The 22345-nt window shown below is 37.1% G+C and overlaps 1 protein-coding gene across 1 annotated transcript; it reads right to left on the minus strand.

Annotated features, from left to right (window-relative positions):
• Nucleotides 1-4624: 4624 nt before the first annotated feature.
• Nucleotides 4625-17555, minus strand: LOC131161938 (uncharacterized). Its single transcript, XM_058117975.1, has 5 exons — nt 17096-17555; nt 7859-7988; nt 7264-7464; nt 6370-6537; nt 4625-5477 (listed from the first exon to the last, which is right to left on the minus strand). Exons 1-5 carry the CDS (start codon nt 17227-17229, stop codon nt 5043-5045), a joined length of 1068 nt encoding a protein of 355 aa, XP_057973958.1. The 5' UTR covers nt 17230-17555; the 3' UTR covers nt 4625-5042.
• Nucleotides 17556-22345: the final 4790 nt, after the last annotated feature.

Here is a 22345-nt window from a genome sequence, read left to right on the forward strand (position 1 = left end):
TTCACCCCTGGAAACAACTCGATCTCATGCTCCACACCCCGTAGTGGAGGTAGTTCGTGAGGTAACTTATCTGGCATCACCTCCTTGTACTCATCCAACACCGCTTGGATAGTTGTAGGCACCAGCTCTTTGCCTACTTCGTTATCTACCACCATCGTGGCTAGATATGTCTGCTCTCCCTTCCTCAGACCTTTCTTGAGTTGCATGGCTGAAAGGAACTTCCCATCATCTCCATTCGTTGCAATAGCTTGCACCATGCACGGGTGATCTCCCATCAGGCATAGGGAACCAGCCGAAGGCATCATCACTGCCTTCGTTCCCCTTAGGAACTCCATTCCCAAAATGACTGGAAAGTCATCCAATGGCACTGCTGTAAAATTCACATGACCTTCCCACTGCCCAAGCTTCACAGTAACTTGCTTGGCTACTCCCAGAGTAGGCTGGGCTACAGAATTAACTGCTTTCATGCGTCCTGTATCCTTCTCTAAGGATAAGTTAAGTCTCCAAGCTTCTGGTTGCGAAACAAAGTTATGGGTAGCCCCGGTATCCACCATAGCGCGGGTGCTCTTCCCATTGATTCTCAAGTCCACAAACATTAGCCCTCTGGCTCGTGTAACCTTTGGTACTTTCGCCTGCTTTTCCAATGCGCTCACCTGCCGCATTGCACCCATCCTCGGGGTCTCATCTTCTTCCCCATCGTCTTCCCCTGCCTGTTCGGCAATGGAAGCCTGTAAAGCATTAAGTGATGCCTTGTGAGGGCACTCAAAGACTCTATGAGGACCTCGACACAAGAAACACTCAAGTTTACCCTTTCCCTTGGGTGTGTTGAACCCTCGAGACGACGAAGCTTCCTTTGAGGTTGATGCTTTATAGTCGGCTCCCCCATTCTTGGGTTTGCCTTTCTTGAAAGACTTTCCATTGTTTCCCTCTCCGCCAAATCCTTTGGACGAAGTGGTTTTCTCCCCAGCATAGTCAGTCAAGCGTTCGGCAGCAGCTTGTGCGGTAGGCAAGTCTTGAACTCTTTGTCTATGAAGTTCAGTCCTTGCCCACGGTTTCATCCCCTCAAGAAAATAGAACAACTTGTCCTTCTCCGACATATCTCGAATATCCAACATTAAAGCCGAGAATTGTTTCACATATTCGCTGATCGACCCCGTATGCTTGAGATCTCTCAGTTTTCTCCTTGCATTATACTCAACATTTTCAGGAAAAAATTGGGCCTTGAGCTCTCTCTTCAAGTCTGCCCAACTATCGATTACACAGTTTCCATTCTCAATGTCATAGTACTTAGCACGCCACCACAGTTTGGCGTCACCCACCAAGTACATGGTTGCAGTATCCACTTTCACCTGTTCCGAGGGCATCCTCACAGCGCGAAAATACTGTTCCATATCAAACAAGAAGTTCTCTAACTCCTTAGCATCACGGGCACCCCCATACGTCCTGGGTTCTGGCACCTTGGTCTTGCTGACTCCCGGAGTGTTGGAGTTCCCCATAGCAAGAACCATCAGATTCACCTTTGCATCCAGATCAGCCATCCGGGCCTGCAAAGTTTCCACAGTGTGGTGAAAGTCCTCTGACATTTCACTTGTCAAACTTGCTTGATGTTGCTGTGATCCCATCACCTCATCAACAAGTCCCCTCAGTTGGGCCATCTCGTTGGCCATATTGTTGGTTGTCTCTTCAACCTGTGCTTCCAGTGCACCAAGTCTCTCAGCAGTGTTTGGTGCCATGGTCAACTACCAAAGCTTCCCAAATCCAATAACGAAGGCAATCGAATTCACGTAGCAACTCAACCTTGGGCTCTCACCAAGTGTCACCGACTTGGCTCTGATACCAAATGTCACGGTCCGCCTTTTTCACACCGTTGTGAAGGGCCGTGCGGCGCTAGCTAAAGCACTCTTGCTTAACTAGCCAGCCTTTTGTTCACCAACATTCGTCCACGGGACACTTTCATTAACATTCAATCAGATAGCAGCGGAAATTATAATCAATTCATGAAAGCCGTGGCAACCAAGCAGTAAATATTGAAGCAAACGTAATTCATTAACAAATCCTCCGTTGACATGTTGTACTTAGCGAGGGAGGCAAGTAGGCTAAGCACGTTGACAATTGCTAGTGAGTTTTACAATGATTGATGAACACTCACCCTCCCCTAAAGAGCTTTCTGGGCCATTCTCACTCTGGCACTAGGAAACATCAATGTGACCGAGGAGTCATACTGCCTTATTTGGCTTACAATGAAGTAAATACTGGAAAATAACCCTACACTAGTATTTACATGATGGAAACCCATCCCAAACACACGAGATAAGCGGTCACAGGCAAGCATAATGCCCTGAACAAGCTTAGCTCGTGACACATAACACTAACCTATGTAGCAGAAAGCAAGAGTTGCGAATGTTCCATAATGAGAAGAGGATATAATGGCCATAATTTTTTTTTTTTTTTTTTTTTTTTGAAACACACATGACCATACATATGTTGGTTTATTTGCATGTTTTAGCCTCTTAACCTTTTTTTAAAGGAGTTTTAGTGTTTTTTGAATCCTTTAGTTTATTAGAACCTATTTACGTAGGAACACATCAAAATTTTAGCCTCTAATTCTTCAAGTCCATCACTTTACATTTCAAGACCAACTCTCCTTTATATTCTCTTAGTAGTTTGAGTAACATTAAAATTTTCAGAGAAGTCTCCCTAACCCAATTATGTTGGAGCAATTCGACTAAATTCTAAATGCTTTTCATGTTTATCAAAATCAATTATGAAGTTGCCCAAAGACTTCTAATCGTAACTATATCCTTCTCAAACTATGACAACAAAAGCTTTCTATGAAGTCCGATATACTATCTAGGCTCAAGTCAAATATACTGTCTTGTCCTTGATATGTTCAAGAAATCACTCGCCTAAAAATTCTATAAAATCGTCCAAGCAACATGATTTTACTATTTCACTTGCTTTACAATAGGATTTAATCCCATACTTTTCATTTTTCATTTTTGTTTTTATGTTTTATGTTTTTTATTGTTCGTTTTTTGTTTTTGTTATGAAAGGAATTCACTCACATATAAATGAAAAATAAAGTCTATTAAGATCAAAACTAATGGGTTCTAAAGATTGAATACTAGTTCTTTTACGGGTGATTCACTATTTTCTATGTATTCACAATCATTACATGGATGACTCACTCATATGTGCATATTCTTTATGTATTTACAATCATTCACCATAAGCTTATCTTGTAATTCACATGGGTCTTATCCTTTGTATTGTCGTTGGTCTCATCATTGAAAGCAACATCATCATCACTAATTATTCTCCTATTCCTAACCTTAGAATCACCCATGCACAATCCAATCATGAATAATCACTCAATTCATCAAAATTATCCTTTAAGAATCAAATTGATCCTTCGCTTCTCTCATTACAAGGTAGTGTTAATCTGAAGTTCACGCTTGTATTTGCCTCCTCAACTGATCTTTCAAGATCAATCAAAAGTTTAGGTTGGTAGGGTGATTAACAAGCCTAAGAGTAAGCATTAGTAAACCACAACAGTGAAAATTCCACAAACAATGATGAAAATGTGTACTTTGTAGTCTACAGCAAGATCCATTAAAGTTCTTTATTCTTCAAAATTCATAACCAAGTGAACGATTTGGACTTTGAGATGGAGATGGTAGCGAAAACGAGCCAAAGGGTTATCCCTTTCTCTCTTAAACACAATAAAAACAAAATTAAATTAAAAAAAAAAAAGTTGACAAAGATTCACAGGAAAAAAATGGGAGTACCTTGGAAATGTTCGAAGACAAAACAACTGACTCGTCACGACACTCACTAATAATTTGAAGTTCAAATCCTTGACTTTAAGCAAATCATTTGAAAGATTTTGAATTACTCAAAACTACTTTAACATTCAATTCTCCCAAAGTCATTATATGAAGGATCAAAGAATTAAAAAGGAAATGGTGGGAAAGAGATTGGGAGGTGAATGAGGAAGAGATATGAAGAGGTTGAGAAGGCTGGAAAAAAGAGGGATTGGAGAAGATGAAAGAATAAGAGGAGGGTCATAAGCTAATTTTGGGATAAAAATGTTTAGTCATGGGTATTTTAGGAAAGACAATTTGTCACTTTGAGAATGGCGGAAAAAAGAGGGGGAGGGGGGATTGGAGAATATGAAAAAATAAGAGAAGTTAAGAGTGAGATGTAGAGTCACAGGTACATTTAGGGATAATATAAAGTCAGTATTTTGAGAAAGATAATTTTGTCACTTTAAAAAGGATGGAACAAAAAGAGGGATTGGAGATATGAAAGAATAAGAGTAAGATGTAAAGTCAAAAGCTAATTTGGAGATGATAATGATTAGTCATGGATAATTTGAAAAAGACAATTTTATTGCTTCTAGCGCTACCAAATTTTTTACTTTAATTTCTTAGTAAAATAAATTAACAATCTGTTTCCCTATGGATATTTTGTTCTTAAAAATAGACATTCTACAAACAAAATATAACCTAGAAGGGTAAAACAAGTTCACAGCAATACATTTGGATCACCACAATTTTGGAAAGAGGACATCATAGCAAGTTGAAAATCACTTCCCCATGTCTAGAATTTTGCAATGTAAAACTTAAATTTGAATCGGGGTGCACTTGGATAAGTTTGTTCAAATCTACATAAATTCAAATCTACAGAAAGAAATCAATGCCCTCAAACACTATATTTTTGTTTTTACAGATGAAAATTCCAATCCTTGTGTCCAACAAATTGAACACATTTTACTCATTGCCAAGGTGCAACAAATCTACTTATGGATCCTCTGCATTTTTTAGGAAAGGATCCATGCTCTCTCTTACATTTTTTATGATTTCAACAGGAGGGCAAGGCAAGTGCTTCAATCTCCCAAAGATTCAGAAGCATACGTAAACCTAATGTACTAAAGGCAGTTGAAATACTAGATACTTACTTTCAATACACGCATAAAGTTGTTGGTAAAATTTATGTTTTTGTACAGGGAACAACTAGTGCTAGTAGAAAACCCCCCAACATCAAAATGAATAATCCTTTAAATCCGACTTCGAGTCAGCGATCTCCATGTCAGCCATGCATTCTTCTGCAGTAAGGGGAGGAAGTTGCCTGGTCTTGCGCCTTAGGTTATGCTTGTGCCAATCACTCTTAAAGTGTTCTCTGTACGAATCTCCGACAAATGCATTGCATGTGCTGCACTTGTTTTGCTTCACTTGTGCCTGAATATTTGCACTTCCTTGGAGGAGAGTTTGTTTCTGCATTCTTTCACCAAGTTGGAGCACAGAATCAGTTGACTCTTTGGGTACGCTTGATGACATACCCTCGTACTCATCGTAATCATCCACCTGAGTATCTCCCTCCACATGCACAGAAACTGCCAGAATTTCTAATCTTCCCTGCAGCTTCCTCACCAAGGAATCGCAGTCCCTGAAAAAACCTGGCTCTATTTCACAAGTCTGCAAAGTCATGAATAGAAAGTTTTTAAACTCAAGAAAGGGGAAAACATAGATCATAATCACACACATGCGCGCACACACATGCACATGGACATAACAACCATCATGAAATGTACATAAAGTAATGTGTTTAAGCCTGCTACAGGATGATGCCTTCTGCAAGCTTGTGGTTGATTTTAAAGCTTGAATTTTGTTAAAAAACCAAGCCTGAGCAAGATCAGATTGTAGTGGTTGAAGCCAGGGTGCCGATAGGGGGGTGGAAAAGGCTGGGACTGGATCAGGTTTTATAAACAATAGAGCAAGTTTAGTGCAGCTGCATTGAGGCTAATTGGGGCTAAGCATGATTTCCTTCTAGGTTGAGCTTGAACCTCCAAATAAACAATTTTGAGGCAACTATGCATAGCTATGTATTCATAATCCATTTAATTTGATTATTTCCCTAATTTCACCCTGAGGCCAGCATAGTTAAAAACAATCATTGTAACAAAAATAATGAAATAAACAAGAATTGTACACTTTATTCATGATCCAAAAACAATTTATATTCTTTCACTAGTTTTTTCCCCAGTTTGAATCAGCAACAATCAAAAGAAACAAAACACCAGAAATAGAATAGGCAATATTTTATGAGTTCCATATGAAGGAACAAACAAATCACTTGCTTAAATTGCCAGGTGAGAGAACATGTAAAGCCCCATATACTTGAATTTGATCAAGGACAAAAGAAAAAGCAAGTTACTGCCAAAATCCAAGGCAGGAAAAGGAAAAAAAAGAAAAAAAAGGATAAAACAAAATTTAACAATTGTTTTTGCTCAAAAACTTAACACTTAATGAACAATAAAATTTTTATCACAAGAAATTATGTGCTTTTAAGGCCGAGATTTAAACTTACAACAGAGAGCTGACTTCCAGATTCATCCTTTGAAATGGTGCTCGTATTCCAGGCATTGAGTTTATCCGCAAGAGAAGGAAAATTAGGTTGAGGAACAGTCAGCCGCACTCTCATTGGAGACCTTTTTATGGGAAAGTGCTTTTGAAGCTCACGGATTACTTCAAGTGCCTGGGGGAGAACTCACATTAAAACATAAATCCACAGGGCACAAATACTGCATGGATTTCAAATAAGGGCCATAGGAGCAGTAACATATCATCCAGTAGATAAACCACCAACTTAAAAATCATGGATCTTCAACTATTCCTATTAAAAAGAATAAAAAAATTGAACAATCAAGCTTAAAGCCTTAACAAGACATGAGCTTCAAGTAGAAAGGAGAGTTGTTAATCGCAGAAAACTTGAATGTGAAAATGCTGAGTCGCAAAAGCAGTGTGATGGCCATTAAATCCTTGTACAACAAAGAGAAAAATTTGCCCGTTCATCTGGCATCACAACTAAGTACAACATGACTACTATTAAAGCTTGATATATATTGTTGGCCCACAACCTAATAGCTTAAACTTTTAGATAAAGTGGTAATCTAACATGGTATTAGAGCTGGTTCTCGAGAGGTCCTGGGTTCTAGTCTCGCTGCCCATGTCTATAATGTGGTGCTAAAAAAAATTATTGTATTCCCTGTAATGAGTGTTATCCATTGTGTGTTTATCTCTCCACGTGCTGTTGGGCTGCACGTGTAGGGTAGTGTTAAAGCTTGATATACATTGTTGGCACACAACCTAATAGCTTAAGCTTTTAGGTACAGTAGTAATCTAACAATTACCAAGAAAAGAAAGGGAAAAAAAAAAAAGGAGCAACGTAGAAAGTCTAATCTAAAGCAACAAATGAGATCACCTGCTTCTTTGAGCTGTTATGAGGATCAACAGCAAAATGAGTTTCATGCATTAGCCGCTCAATCATGCTTATGGTATAAGGACGCTGAGTTTCTGGGTTGATGGTCTTCTGCATTACTATTGTTGCAATATCTCGAAACTGACTAGACAACTGAGACTCCCTCTCCTTCCCTGAAACTTGAAGTTCTCCTTTCTCCAGAATCTACTTCCATAAAAGATATCAGTTAACCATACATACACACACACACACACACACATATGTAAGCAGAACAAAAGGCCTTCTTTGGCCTCAAAGTGCCAATCCTAATTTCTAGTGATTTCAAATTAAAAAAAAAAAAAAAACATAAAAAAATACAACCAACCGACATGTTTTTGTACATTTAAATATATAAATAAAATATTCATTACAATGAACCATGCGATTTAAAATATGCATTTATTGGACTCCTTACCCATGCACTGCACGGGCCTATCTACTAGTATATTTCTAATATAACTGAAATTACCCAGAGACTATAAGCTGGTTAACTCATAAAACATGAGCATTGTTTTAAAGTAACATATTGTAAAAGCAATTAAAAGCAGAATTCACTGACCTCCAAACATATTTTCGATTGATCATCTGTCCCAAAGGCCTTTATCAAATCTTTTGATTTGGCAAGAATTCCTTTTGAAACATTTGAATAAACAGTATGTGACTGCAGTACTTCATCCAAATCTCTCTCACTGTTTCAAAAATTGTACAAATGAAGCAGGTAAAACTTTACATTCTTAAGGCCTTAAGTCTTTAATGATGTTAAATGAAAGCAGGAGAGAATTAAATGAATGTGCAGCACATTCATACCCCGCTAAGGAGTGTGGAAAAAAAAAAGTCGTTATAGATTAGACAACAAATCAGTGTGTGCTGTTACAAGTATCATGTTTGGGTTCTCATACAAAAATGAAAACAACACATCATCAAGCATATTTTATGCAAGTAATCAGTGCATGAAATTAATTTTCAAAATCAAAAGATATATGCAATAAACATAACATAACATAAAGCTATAATGCAAAACATGTAACAGAGCCCATTGGTATGAACTCAAAATAATAAATGACAAACACAAACTAGTGATGTGCCTATAGTAATTATACACAATGTACACATTTTTACTAAATTCATAAAATGATGAAGAGGAGAAGTGTCTAATTTAGTGTTTATGTAAAGAGGATGAAGAAAATATAAATCATCTTATACTCCACTACAGGATGCGTAGAGAGATTTGGTTGTCTAATTTGGCATTGGTTTGGGATTAGGTGCATAGTGCCAGCCACTGTTTTCTCCCTTTTAAATTGCTGGGACCTGAGGGCAGGAGCAGTTTAGTGGAGACAGTCAAGAAGTTGCCCCCAATCTACCGGCTTTGGTGTGCTTGGAGGGAAAGAAACAACCAAGTTTGAAGGACAAGAGACTCATGCACAGAAGCTGAAAGACATTTTTGGCATGTTCCCTTTTGCTGGAATACTGGAAATTTTAATCCTGACATTGATTCTTCAATCCAGTTTCTGTATTTTTTATTGCCACAAGCCCTTTGTACCCACAGCACTAGAAATTAAGATTTTTACTTTAGTTTGAAACTCTTTGGTTATTTTTGAAGTTTAGTTAATTTTAGACAAGTTGCAATGCCGGGTGTATACAAACTTTGTTTGAGAATTGAATTAAACAGTTAATGACTTGAATTCAGACTGGTTATCCCTCTCCCTCTCGTGCAGCCTTCTCCCTCTTCTTCCTCCCTCCTCCTCTGCTTTACTTCTCCACTTTCTCTTTCTTACTTTAAAATCTCTAACTGTTTTTTTGCAGTTACTATCCTGCATCAGTTTGGTATCTAAGCAAATCACAACCATCCACGCCATAGACATCACCATCAAAGAGTCATCCCAACCCAAACCACAATCACAGGATCTCCATTGCTGCCACCATTGTTTCAAATCTGAGAAATTTTACAATTGCAACAGCATACAAAGCACTCACTGCCCCTTGCTTTCGAACATCACATTACTTTTAACATTTTTGTGACACCTCCACCACCAACAGAGAACCTTAACAGCCCTTTCCCCAAACTTCATCACCATCTGATAAGATGTGTAGTCTCATGTGCCATCTGAATTTTTTCTGGTCACCGCATTACCAGTTCGGACATTGCCAAAGCTATTTTGACACACCAACACCCCTTGATCTACCACCAGCCAAAATATCATCACCAGAGGACCTTCACCGGCAGCTAGCGTGTGATTAAAAAATTAAAATTCCCAGCCCCTCTCTCTACTTAGAGAACTGCAACTCTGCAAGAAATTGATTCTAGACACAACATCACAACATTTTGGATTTTTTTTTTCTTTGCAACAATTTAACTTCGCTTTTTTTTTGGGGGGGGTGGGGGGGATGGATAAAGCACTTCAAAACAGAAAAGAAAGAAAGTTACAAGGAGTGGACGACAAGATATCCTACCAAAAACAAAGGCATACACACAAAAACAGTTACTTAGAGCCCCTCTCAAATCCCTATAAAGATCAGCCAAGAAAATTAGCAAAAAGAAGCCCAAAGAATGAGCCCAGAAGGAAGCAAGGAAAACAATTCTATCCCATAATAGATGCAAAGGAGTTTCTTTGCCATTAAAAATCCTAGCACTAACTACACAAGGTCCAAAAAAGGCAAACACAACACATATCCATAAGACTATCCCTCTCTCACTCTTTCTAAAGCCTATATACCACACAAACAAGAAAGCATCAACAATCAGTGGCAGCACCAATGCCTCAACGAAAAAAAGAAAACAGATCAGCCCAATTCCTGAAGTTGCTTAGCCACCCAAAAATGGAGAAACAAGTGGACTTGCCTCTAAACACATAATACAGATATCCTGATTGATAACCTTATATGGCCTCCTCACCTACATCAAATCATTGGTACTAAGCCTATTAAGAGTCAAAGGTCACACAAAAGCCTTTATCTTCAGGGACCTTAGCCTTCCAAACAAAGTAGTCCAAGGGAAAATAATAAAGGTTTGGTGTTTTCAACGACTGAGAAAGAAATAGGTTCATTGGAAAAAAAAAAGAATCCCCAATAAATCCTTGAATCATTCCCCATTTGAGGAACAAAAAGATTCGAGCGCACTCAACAAAAAAAAAAATGGCCATTCATCAACCTCTCCCTCATTGAGATTTCTGAAAAAATTAAAGTCCCAAGAGACAGAGAGAGAGCCCCCCCCCCCCCCCCTCTCTCCCAATGAATAAAATGCATTAATTGGAGCACTATGTATGAAGGATAGCCTGAACAGACTGTGGACTAAATATTCAAATAAAACCTCACCCACCTAAACATCCTCGTTAAACCAAATGAGATTCCCATTGCCAACTTGAAAATGAGTAAGAGGATAGAAGTGTCAGTAACCAGTGAAGTAAACTTCCAAGGATTTGCATGAAAACAAATGCTAGTGCCTCTAGCATCCCAAGTTCCAATCATTTCTATTAAGCCATATTTGCTTCTAATAAACATGTGCCATAAGGAATCAGCCCCTATAGGGAACCTCCATTACCATTTTCCAACCTTTTTAGACACTAAATTCCCAAAGCCCAAAACCCTTTGTGACTTAGGTATTAAAACCCTATACCAACTAACAAGATGATCTCTCTTCTCCAATCCAATACCCAACCACAAAAAAAACCCTCATAAGCCTCTCAAATGCAGCAGCCACTCCTGCAGAAACTCTAAAAAGGGAAAGAAAGTACATGGAAATATTAGAAAGAACTACATTGATGAGAATAATGTGACCCTGTGAGGACAAATATGCCCTCTTCTAAGTCTAAACCCTCCAACCTACTACCCACTCTCCACCATTGGAACCCAAAAATAAACGAACTAAGATTCCACCAAGAAGAAGGCCCAAATAAGTCAAAGGCCAACCTAAAATTGTGCAATGAGCAATGAAGCAAAAACTTCTAAACACCTCCCCCCAAATTCATAACTTCAACCCACTCTTAGACATGTTGATCTTCAATACAACAACAACAACAACAAGAAGCAACCTTAAGTCCCATTAGTTGGGGTCGGCTACATGAATCCTTTTCCTCCAATTCACCCAATCAAGAGCATTTTCCTCCCTTGACCCAGGTGGATTTGGTAAGGATTCATGATATAAGGATCTAACAAGTTTTACAATGACTATCAGCTACCTAACGCAACCCTACTCCAGTGCAATGATGGAATTTTACCTACACCAGTGGAGGTGATTCCTAAGAAGGATTTAGAAGCCGAAGAGATATTGGATAAATTGGATATAAAAATGTGTGATGCTGGAGGAATGGAAGTGCGTTTTGTTGAGGTGAAGTACAAAGCGAAAAAGGGTTAGAGGAAGCTAGCAAATCTTAAGTGCTTGGTGAATAACAATTGAAAGAGATTGAAAAGGGTTTTCATGGTTAATTGCTCTTTTTGCTTCTTCTTCTTTTTTTTTTTTTTTTTGTTTCTTCTCTTTTATTTCCTTTTTTTTTTTTTTTTCTGCTTTATTGTTTTTGGGGGCAGATTTCTTGTTCCCTTACATTGTAACTTCTCTTTCTCAATCAAATACAATTTCTTTTATTATCACCCAGAAAAAAACCAAAAAAGAAAAAAAGCAAAACATAAAATTAAATATTAAAAAAAAAAAAAGGAAAAGAAAAGCTCATAGTTTTACATGATAGAATGAGAATTGTGGTTAAATTGTGTGAAGGGCCTTTGGTGAAGGTGAAATATAGTCGCAATGTTTGCATATGTGTGTATATAGCAGCATAGTGACAAATTATTGGGAAAAGGAATGCCCAAAATTGCCATTTAGAAGGTGTCCTCTAAATGTGGTTTCTAAAAATGATGTCATTCATATGCGACTTCATCCTGAACCTCACCCACAACCTTATAAGACATGTTGGGTTTATAACACTACATGTTAGCGAAGGCCTTAAAGGTGTTCAGTTCCTACAAAAATAGGTGGCTACTTTGATAATGTTTGGTGAGATGTCGTACCCATCAATATTGGCCGCATACTCCTTGGTCCTCCTTGGTTGGATGATTTGAGTATCACTCAAAAGACATGAGAACACACACCTTTCACTAAGATGATAAGAAGACCATTTTGAAATCTGCTATACCAACCAACCAAGAGAAAGAATCTAACAACATTGATCATGTCAAAGTTACACAACATGAAAATGCTAAAAGCAAGGAAAGCATGTGTTAAAGATATACAAATTCTTCAAAACATTCTAATTATTGAGTTCAACATTCCCAAGGTGTTCACTGATGTCAATTCTCAATTCAACTTTTTCTTTATTTGGTGCTACCAGGAGAACAAGATTTCTTGCATCATTTGAGCACTGACATTCAAAGAGTCCAAGTTCATTGCTTCTTTATTTTTTATCCTCCAATATTTCAAATTTTGAGGCCGATTTTTTCCAAAAGAAGGCAATCGATGAGGACAAGAAGCTGGACCATGGGTAGTCCCATGTCGGAGACTAATTCAGAAGGATTGCATCACGTGGTTGTTGGGTTCTAAACCCATGTGTGTTTAGTTCATTTGCAAGCTTCTGTATTTGGGGGATTTTGTTTGTAACACGTCTTTTTAGGAGTTCTATTGTAATTTCATGTACCTTTAGGGGTTTGTGTAAATTTCTTGTAATTTAGGGTTTCTTACAAATAGGGTATGAAAAAATCATGTAAGAGGTAGTTTTGTAAATTTGAAAATTGAAGTGAACGTGTGTCTGCCCCCCCCCCCCCCCAAAAAAAAAAAAAAAAAAATTGTATCTCCTCCTCCTCCTCCTCTCACCTCTCCTATCTATTTCTCAACCTGTTTTAGCCCTGCAGTATCCTTATTGCTGTTCTGTCCATCTCCCTTGCTGCTGCTACAGCATCACCAAACGATCTCTTACGTAGAAAAACATAGAGCCAGGATCTGAAAAAAAAAAAAAAAAAAGGCCTTACCCAGTGCACAAGGCTCCTACTTTGAGTGGGGTCTGGGAGAGGTGGATGTCGGCAAGCCTTACCCCCATTTTTGGAGAGGCCGCTCCCAAGTCTCGAACCCGAGACCACCCCCATACCGAGGTGGAGGCACTTGCCATCGCACCAAGGCGGAGCCAGGATCTGAAGTGAAACTAAATTCAAATCATAACTCTTAAATATCTGCCTAAAAGTGTTAAGTTGTCACTTGTCAGTTTATGGTCCAACAAAGAATATCAAGCCTTAACTCTCCTTCAGAAGTGCAGTCCAATGGGCATAATGTGCTAAACAAAAAATGAATAACATACATTATGGGAATAAGATTATTTGCGACAAACAGACAATAAATTGATGTAAAGGTGTAAGTGGCTTGTGGTTTGTTAAAGCTTGATATACATTGTTGGCCCACAACCTAACAGCCCCGAGATCATCGCAAGAATCAGAAACATAACCATATTATTCTCGAATCTCATCCAACAACAAACCCCCATCACACTCAAACTCTAAGTCATCACTCTCAATATTTGAAAATTCTCCCATTATTAACCTCCTTTCCTTCGCAAACTCCTTTACTTCCTATATCCTTCCTCTTATCTAGTGCATCTTCCACAACACTCAACTCCCCTACAGAATCTCTCCTTATACTCTTTGGCCTCATCTCACCAGATTGCTCTCTCTTCTCTTCATATATTTCTTCATTTTTGCACCCATCAAAGCAGCCTTCCGACAAGCGAAAACTTTAGAGCCCTCATATTTTTTAGAATTAAAACCTAAAACATCAGATTTTGTACCTAATGCCTCTTCTATTTTTCTATTTCTCCTGGATATACCAGCCTCTGATCCCTCTGCCAAACCCAAAGCAACCACCGGTCTAATGCTTTTGTTATTATCATCAATTTCTTCCTGACCTGTTCTCGAAACCATACTAAAATCACCCTAATGACACACTGAATGCTGAATCCCTTTTTGTTTGACTTGAAGAATTGAAAAGGGTGTTTGGAATTCATTAATTGGCAGTATATCCACCTTCCCATTATCTGACTTTTGCTATTAGGCAAGGAAATGGACCAAATCAATGATAGGATGAAGCATAGGAGGGGACTTGACGTCCATAACCCTGGTTGACCCGATCATAATATATCATTCATGATTTGGCCTGATTGAGCCAATCATGATATTGAAGGATGGGACCCTTTCCCAAAAAACTCTGTGTTGGGCCTCCTTAAAGGCAAGACCCAATTGAGTAGTCCCCTATTGTGGGGATCAGAGAAGTGTTAAAGCTCGATATACATTGTTGGCCCACAACCTAACAATTTAAGCTTTTAGGGAAAGTGATAATCTAACATGGTCTTTCGAATTGGCCCTTGTCTTACCTAGGTGTCCCATTGGGAGGTAATCCTAGTTTTATGGTCTTTTGGTATCTGGTGGTGGAGAGAGTCTCTAAACATTTGGATAGGTGGAAAGGCGCATTATTTTCTTTAGGGGGTCATATTGCTATTACTCAAACTTATCTTGCTAGTATCCCTTTTTATTATTTGTCTGTTTTCAGAATTCCGGTGGGGATAGCTTGTAATATTGAGAAGTTCATGTGAGATTTCCTTTCATCAGGGGGGCTGGAGATAAAAGAGATCATCTTGTTAGCTGGAAGATTGGTCTAGGTTGGAGGGGGCGTGGGTCTTGGTAAGTTGGTGTCTAAAAACACTTCTCTTTTGGCTAAATAGTTATGGAGGTTTCCCTTAGAGGACTCCTCTCTCTAGCATAAAATCATTAAAAGTAAATTCAATATGCATGTGAATGGTTGGGATACTAATTTAGGAATTAGATGTTCTTCGGATAGCCCGTGGAAGCGTATTGCCTAGGTCTAGCCCCTCTTTGATCCTCACACTAAGTTTGTCTTACGTAATGGTTCTTGTATTCGTTCTTGCAAAGACTTTAGGGTGTGTAATGCTGTTTTATTATATTCTTTTCCTCGTCTTTATTGTTTGAGTTTAGGTCATAATAAGGTTATTTCATTCTTTCTTATTTCTCAAAGTCATTCATTTTCTTGGGACTTCCATTTCCGTAGAACTCTTCATGATAGAGAGGTGGAGGAACTGTCTTCCTTGTTGATGTTATTAGAGACTTGTTGTCCTTTGGATTGGATAGATGTTCTTCGTCTTTAGACTCTTCAGGGGCTTATTCTTGCAAATCTTTTTTGTGACTACTTGATCAATGCTAACATTTCCTTTCCAATCCATATAATTATCCAGAAGGCCAAAGTTCCCTCAAAGATCAAGGCCTTTGTTTGGTTGGTTGTTCTTAAAAGAGAACACCAACAATCTGTTGCAGTGTAGGAGACCTTCAAAGGCACTTACTCCTGATATATGTTTTCTTTGTCTTGATAATTTTGCAATAGCATCTCATTTGTTTTTGCACTGCTTAATGGCTTGGAATATATGTAATAATTTTTTTGGTTTTTTGAGAGAAAATTGGGTTTTCGTTCAGAGCTAGCGGAGGATTTTTTTGGCCACATCTTTTATTGGTTTTGGTAAAAGGAAGGATGCTCATACTTTGTGGGTGTGTGGGGTTTAGAGATTGAAAGGAATGCTCGTATAATGGGAAAAAAAAATTTTGATCACATCAATGTTATGGGAGAAGATTCATTATTTGGCCTTGCTTTCGTGTGCATTTGCTAGGTGTTTTAAATGAGGGAGGTTTTCTAATATCCGATGGGATTGATTGGCTTTGTTAGTCTCATTGTTTGAGTTTTGTCACATTGTTTTTGTTTATTTTTTATTTTTCTCCTTTTTTATCTTCTGTTGTGGAGGATTTCTTGTTCTCCTTCTCGTACATTCTTCTTTATCTAATTATTCATCCACTTTCGCTCTATAAAAAATATATATAAAAAAAAGTGTGATTGGCTACATTGTGGACCAACAATGTACATTAAAGCCTCAATAATAAGTACTTATATGAGTTGAAAATAACTAAACCCCAGTAGGCAAGGAATGCCTATTAAATTTGGTAATATTAAACTTGTCTTTCAATTTCGGACAATCATTTTCAAACTGAACAATTTTATTTTCGGGCTGATGAGTGACAAAGATATAGCTCATCCAAACAAAACAACATGTTGGAACTTGGAAGTGCTTCCAAAGATGTACAAATGATTGAAAAAAAAATATTTTCCTTACCCCAATCACTATAATCAACTTGATGGGCATGCACAGTTCAAATTACAGTGAAGAAAAAGATCTTGCAAAATTGGGTAGTGTCACCATAACCTTTACAACAAGCCCTTGGCTAGAGATCCACAAACACGGATTGTGAATTTGTGAGAACAATACAGCAAAAAAGAAAATGGCTTGAGGAAAAGCACAACGCAATCTATTGAGTTTTTGCCCCAATTTTCATAATGTATTCTCATATTTTCTATTTACATGAAGTCATAAACTATAATTTCATAGCAACTAATGTTCGATTCTCTAGCCAAAGTCACTGTGTGATTGACTACACAGCGGTTCTTATGATCTCATCTCTGAACTCAAATAAATTATACCTTTCTAGGCCAAACCAGTATCACGGATTCACTGTTTTGACCTTAAAATGTTTGATCTTATTGATTTAAACTGTGAATGCATGTATGCAACTACCGCTAATACACAAAGGTAGCCAAATACTTTCGGACAATCATAGGCTTGTGTGCGTGCTCGATAGATAGGTCTCTTCTTAAATTTCAAATAACAAAGGGTAATTAAATACCAGAACACATTAATTCCCACCAAGAAAAATTAGGGTTTCGCAGAGCGAGACAGAGTGAAATGAAAGAGAGAAAAAGAGAGTTGCTTACACCCCGGAACGCCATGAAAGAACCTTGTTCTTGTAGCAGGCAACCTCAAAACGGATTCCATGCTTCTTCAAGCGTACCACAGCAACGTTCGTCAATCGTTTCTGCCCTATCGGCTGTACCAGTGTCTTCGACATCTCTCTCTCTCTCTCTCTCTCTCTAGAGTCACGAAGTCACGCTTTTGCGATCACTGCCACCTCTTCTCAATCCTCAATCTCCAGCCGGCGATAGTACTGCTGTGTCCGTTGGCTCGCGATTGCGGCTCTGCTCCTACTCCGGATGATCTGGTTTGGATTGCCCTTCTTAAGCCAATGTAAAATGATTTTTTGATTAGTCTAGCGAGATTTGTTAGTTAGTCACTCGAGTATTGACGCGTGTCAATCCGCTGGAACTGTGACACGTGACAAATTCGTTGCTTCATCCGGCAAGATTTACCTTGACACCCAATAACTATTCTTTTCTCCTTCGCTTCACTCGCAAACGTAAGGAAAGTATTGGAGGATGGCAGCAGCAGGTGGTCATTCGTCGTGACAGGTGGCAGGTGACCGTTCGAATAAGTTATAAAATGAGAGAAATGGATATATATTTTACCCAAAATCTATTTTATTTTCATTAAATCTTTTTAATTAATTTGTAATATGTATTGAAGATTTGCTATTATAGATTCACAATTTAGTATTTTACTTTCGATTTGATGTTTGGAAGCTGCATTTGGAACCCATATGGGGTAAGGCTTTTATTTCATTTTTTGTATTTTATTAAATTTAAATTGTTATATATTGATTTATTAAATATTGTTAAGTAAATTCATCTCCATCTCCATGAATATTACACAGCCTATTAAAATTTCAAAAATTATATATATTTTATCATCTCAATTTTTGAATACTGTAGTTTTACTTATGGGCATATTTCCACATTTTCGGTGTTTTTTTCCTTTTAAAAGATTATGAGAGTTGGGAAAAAAAAGTTATAATTTTATTAAAAATTTAAAATTAACATTGTTTTATGAATTTTTTTTATGTATTTATGATAAATAGAGAAATTATTGACACTTCACATTTATTTTTTAAATATTAATCCTAAAATATTTAAAAAGAAAAAAGTCACAAACTATTTCACACAATTTTTAATATATGTTCTCTTAATAATTCAATATTAATTTGTGTAAGCATCTAACAATGTATCTATCATTGCATCTATTATACTGGTACACCTATATATATCTAACCAATTCTTCAATGACTCTTCGCTAAACAAATAATGTTTAGTCATTCATCAAAATATTGAGTCCAACAAAACTATATTACGTAATATAATTTATATATCTATAACATTATTATGTAAATGTTGATAGCTCGGTTTGAATACGGATGTAGTTATGGTATTGGTGTCTCTCCTTTAAAACTAAATTATGTATTATGTAATTATTTGTGTAATTAAAACTATAATTTGGAAATTTATATATGTAATTAGGTAATTATGACAGTTTATTTCAAATATATATGTAATTACGTACCTATATGGACATAATTGGTTTGGTTCGATACTCAAACCAATTAATATGCATATTGTAATTGGTTTGATTTAAATGTTTGTAATTATATGGGTATGTAATTAAAGTATATACCACATCTATCATTTGAAATTAAACTATACACATGATTTTGTAATTATGGATAATTTGGTTTGAATATGTATGTAATCACACATTTATCTATGTACATGATTGGTTTTGGTTTAGATATGTAATCACAGTATTAGTTATACCTATTATTTGAAATCATATGTAATTTAAAAATCTATATATGTAATTTTGTAATTATGGACAATGCAGTTTGAATATGTACATAATTGACAAGTATGATGTAATCTAGTCTTTTAAATTTGGTATTAGAAAAAAATGAATTATTTATTGGATTTTAATTGAAAAGGAATTATTGTTTCGAAATAACCTCATTTTATGAAATTTCTTTTATACAAACATATAGTTCAAATTTTCTAACCAATTCTAACTTGAGAATCACACACCCAAGATGCATAAGCCTCAACTAAAAAGGCGCAAAAAGCGTTCTTTTTTGTAAAAATGCGTTGGTCTCAGCATGTAATGCTTTACCCTTTTTCGAATATGGTATTTTAGATTGAGCATCAATGCGTTTTAAGCATGCCTTGTGTTGAGGCGAGCTTCGATTGAGCATTTTAAAACATTAAAAAATATCATTAACAAAAATTAATAACAAATATACAGTTGAATATACTGTGTGGGCATGATTAATCTGGAACGTCAACTGCATGATTGATGTAATATTGTGAAATGCATGCTAGTAGTTGATTAGGAATGCATGTTGATTGAACAAAATGCATGCTGATTGAACTAAATGCCACCTACATGGCTATTTCAGTGACTTGTGAATTGCATGCAGTAGAAACTCATAAGATATCTGGTGCATGGTTTGTGATATACAAGATGGGAAAAGATTCTGTTTATAGACAGTATACTACCGAATTTTTTATAAATTTTTTCCCACCCAATTCAAAGTGTATAAACCATGTGTCAAATGATTAACGGATACTACATGCTAGACTTTATTTTAAAGGATTACTGCATAATTAATGCAATCATGATAATAGTTGATTAGCCTACCATGAATGAAAAGAGTTGTTATGTCATGCGCTTACATATACAATTTTGTTTTTTGGTAGGTCTTTTCTATTTCTTAAGGGTCGATTTAAATGGTAGGAAGCTCAAGCAGTATTTCAGTGATGGTGTTGTGGTATATAGTGGGGAAATTATCATCGGAGTAGAAGGTGTTAGTTATAGTACTTATCTGGTTCGACCAATTTGAATTGGCTATAGGTGTAAATTAAATAAACTATATTCAAAAATATACAAATATTTGCATATTGATCCAGATCAATATGCATTGTGGGTGACCGCAAGATACCCTATGCGAGGGTTCAACGGTACAATGTTCTATGAGGCTATTCTCGTAACTGATGATTACGGTCTGCGCACTGTGTTGGATGCACACTATATAGGTCCGACATATTTAACTGGACAGTTATATGTCAAAACTATTCCTTAAATGGGTGTCGCCCGAGATAGGTAGCCGGGGGTGCCCCTAGAGTTCTTGCTGCAGTGCAACGCAATCCTGATTGGCAACCACCACATGCCCACCACCGATTCTACCTTCGACATGTGATTAGCAACTTTAATACGAAAGTACGGAGTGTCAATCTTAAGCGTATGACTGAACGAGCGGGAAGGGAGCATCAAGTAAGAAAATTTGACAAGTAGATGGAGAGGATATTCGATGAGGGTGGAGAACTAGTAAAGTCATTTTTCGATCAAATTCTCCTTATATATGGACTCAGTGCCACGACGGTGGAAGAAGGTATGAGAACATAACCACTAATCTTGTGGAATGTTTTAACGCCATCCTGAAAGGTACTTGTAGCCTCCTAATAACGGCCCTTGTGCAACTAACATTTTATCGTTTTGCACATTATTTCAATATCCAACGGGAGGCTGCTTGTAACGCAATATCTAGAGGAAATGCATTTGTTGACTTTGATGTATTCCTAAGGGTGGGGTGAATTGGGTTTTAAAAACTTTTTGGCTAATTTAAATATTTCGTCGATTCACCACAAATCATATCTCATTCATAATACAAACGTGTATGTAAAATAATTAAACCATCAGTGCAGGCATAAACGTGTGCAGTATATCTCATTTAATTTAAGTGTGTGCATGCAAATAATTTTAACAGTAAATGAACAAGCATACACATATAGAAATTTAAGTGCAAAAACTTAAATGAGATAGGGAGAGAGACACACACGATATTTGTTATCGAGGTTCGGCCAAACCAGTCTACATCCATACTTTGGGCATACCCCCTAAAGATTCCACTAAACCTGCTCACTTAAATGGGTAGAGCAGAAGCTCTTACAACCTCTCCTTACGGGGCGAGGTGAACCCTAACTCAAATACAAGGCTGAGCCCAACTTGTCTCACTTACGGAGCTGAAACTTCTCAGTTCAATTTATCGGGTTGAACCGAACCGGTCTTACTTACAGGGCTGAGACTTCCAAGTTAAATTTCGGGTTGGACCCAACCCATACAATAAAAATATTTTTTTTACATAATATAATGCTTCTAAATACAAGCATGGATGTACACATTAAAACTCAAATACATGCACTCTCTTATAATATGAGTTATGCTCAATAGAGAAAGGGTGCTTATCTATATAATATTTGCACAAATAAAATATGTATGAAAAATAAGTGTAATAACCCCATAAATTAATCAGGACCTCGTTGATGAACACAGGGGATTTGTCAATGAGGGTACATGAGGATCTTGTCGATGGGGACACATCTCGTCACCGAGAAGATACCGAGAGGGGGGTTTTAGTAGTCTAAAAATCATCGACAAGGGGTTCAAGTTCGTCGACGAACTTCTTCAGGGACTCATCGAAGAGATGACGTGTCTCGTCGACGAATCTGGGGCTATAAATAGCTAAAACCCGGATTTTAATGAGAAACCTGCGCAGGAAATTCCCCTTTCTCTCCAAACGCCCCTCTCCCCTTCTCTCTTTGATCTCGGCTCCATTTCTCACCGAATTGACGATATGAGGCTACCACGACGCTCCTGGGAAAGTTCTCTGGAAGTCTACCGGAGTGGATCGTTGGTGGGAGTGATTTGAATTCCATCCCAATTTTAGGGTAAGACATTTTATTCAATATTTGTCTTTTTTCATAATTATATAAAATGTTGTACATGGAAAAATAATGATATTTTATTTTGGAAGATGTTATTTTCACGGTGTTGAGTGGAGAACCCCGTGGATGTAGGACCAGTCACAGTAGGGGGCTTTTGCAGAAACCAAGTAAGGGAAATATGTTATGTTAGGAGTTTTAACAATGTTATTAAAGATTTATATATATTTATATCAGTTTACTATCTAGTTTATGTGAATTTTAATGTTTGTGTGGCTTGAGTAGATATGTACTTGATATAGAAATTATATAGCTTTTTCTAGTATATCATGTTATATAGTAAATACAGATATAGACAGATATACACAAATATTTATTAGACAAGTATTACAGATTTTATTCATATCAGTATATTACAGTATTTACAGTAGAATGTCATGTTTCCTAATACCATAACACTCAGATTATACAAACAGATTGTACAGACAGATTATACAGTCAGATACACAATTATAACATCCAGATGCT

Source organism: Malania oleifera, chromosome 8 (genome assembly GCF_029873635.1).
Source record: "Malania oleifera isolate guangnan ecotype guangnan chromosome 8, ASM2987363v1, whole genome shotgun sequence".
Lineage (NCBI taxonomy): Eukaryota > Viridiplantae > Streptophyta > Magnoliopsida > Santalales > Ximeniaceae > Malania > Malania oleifera.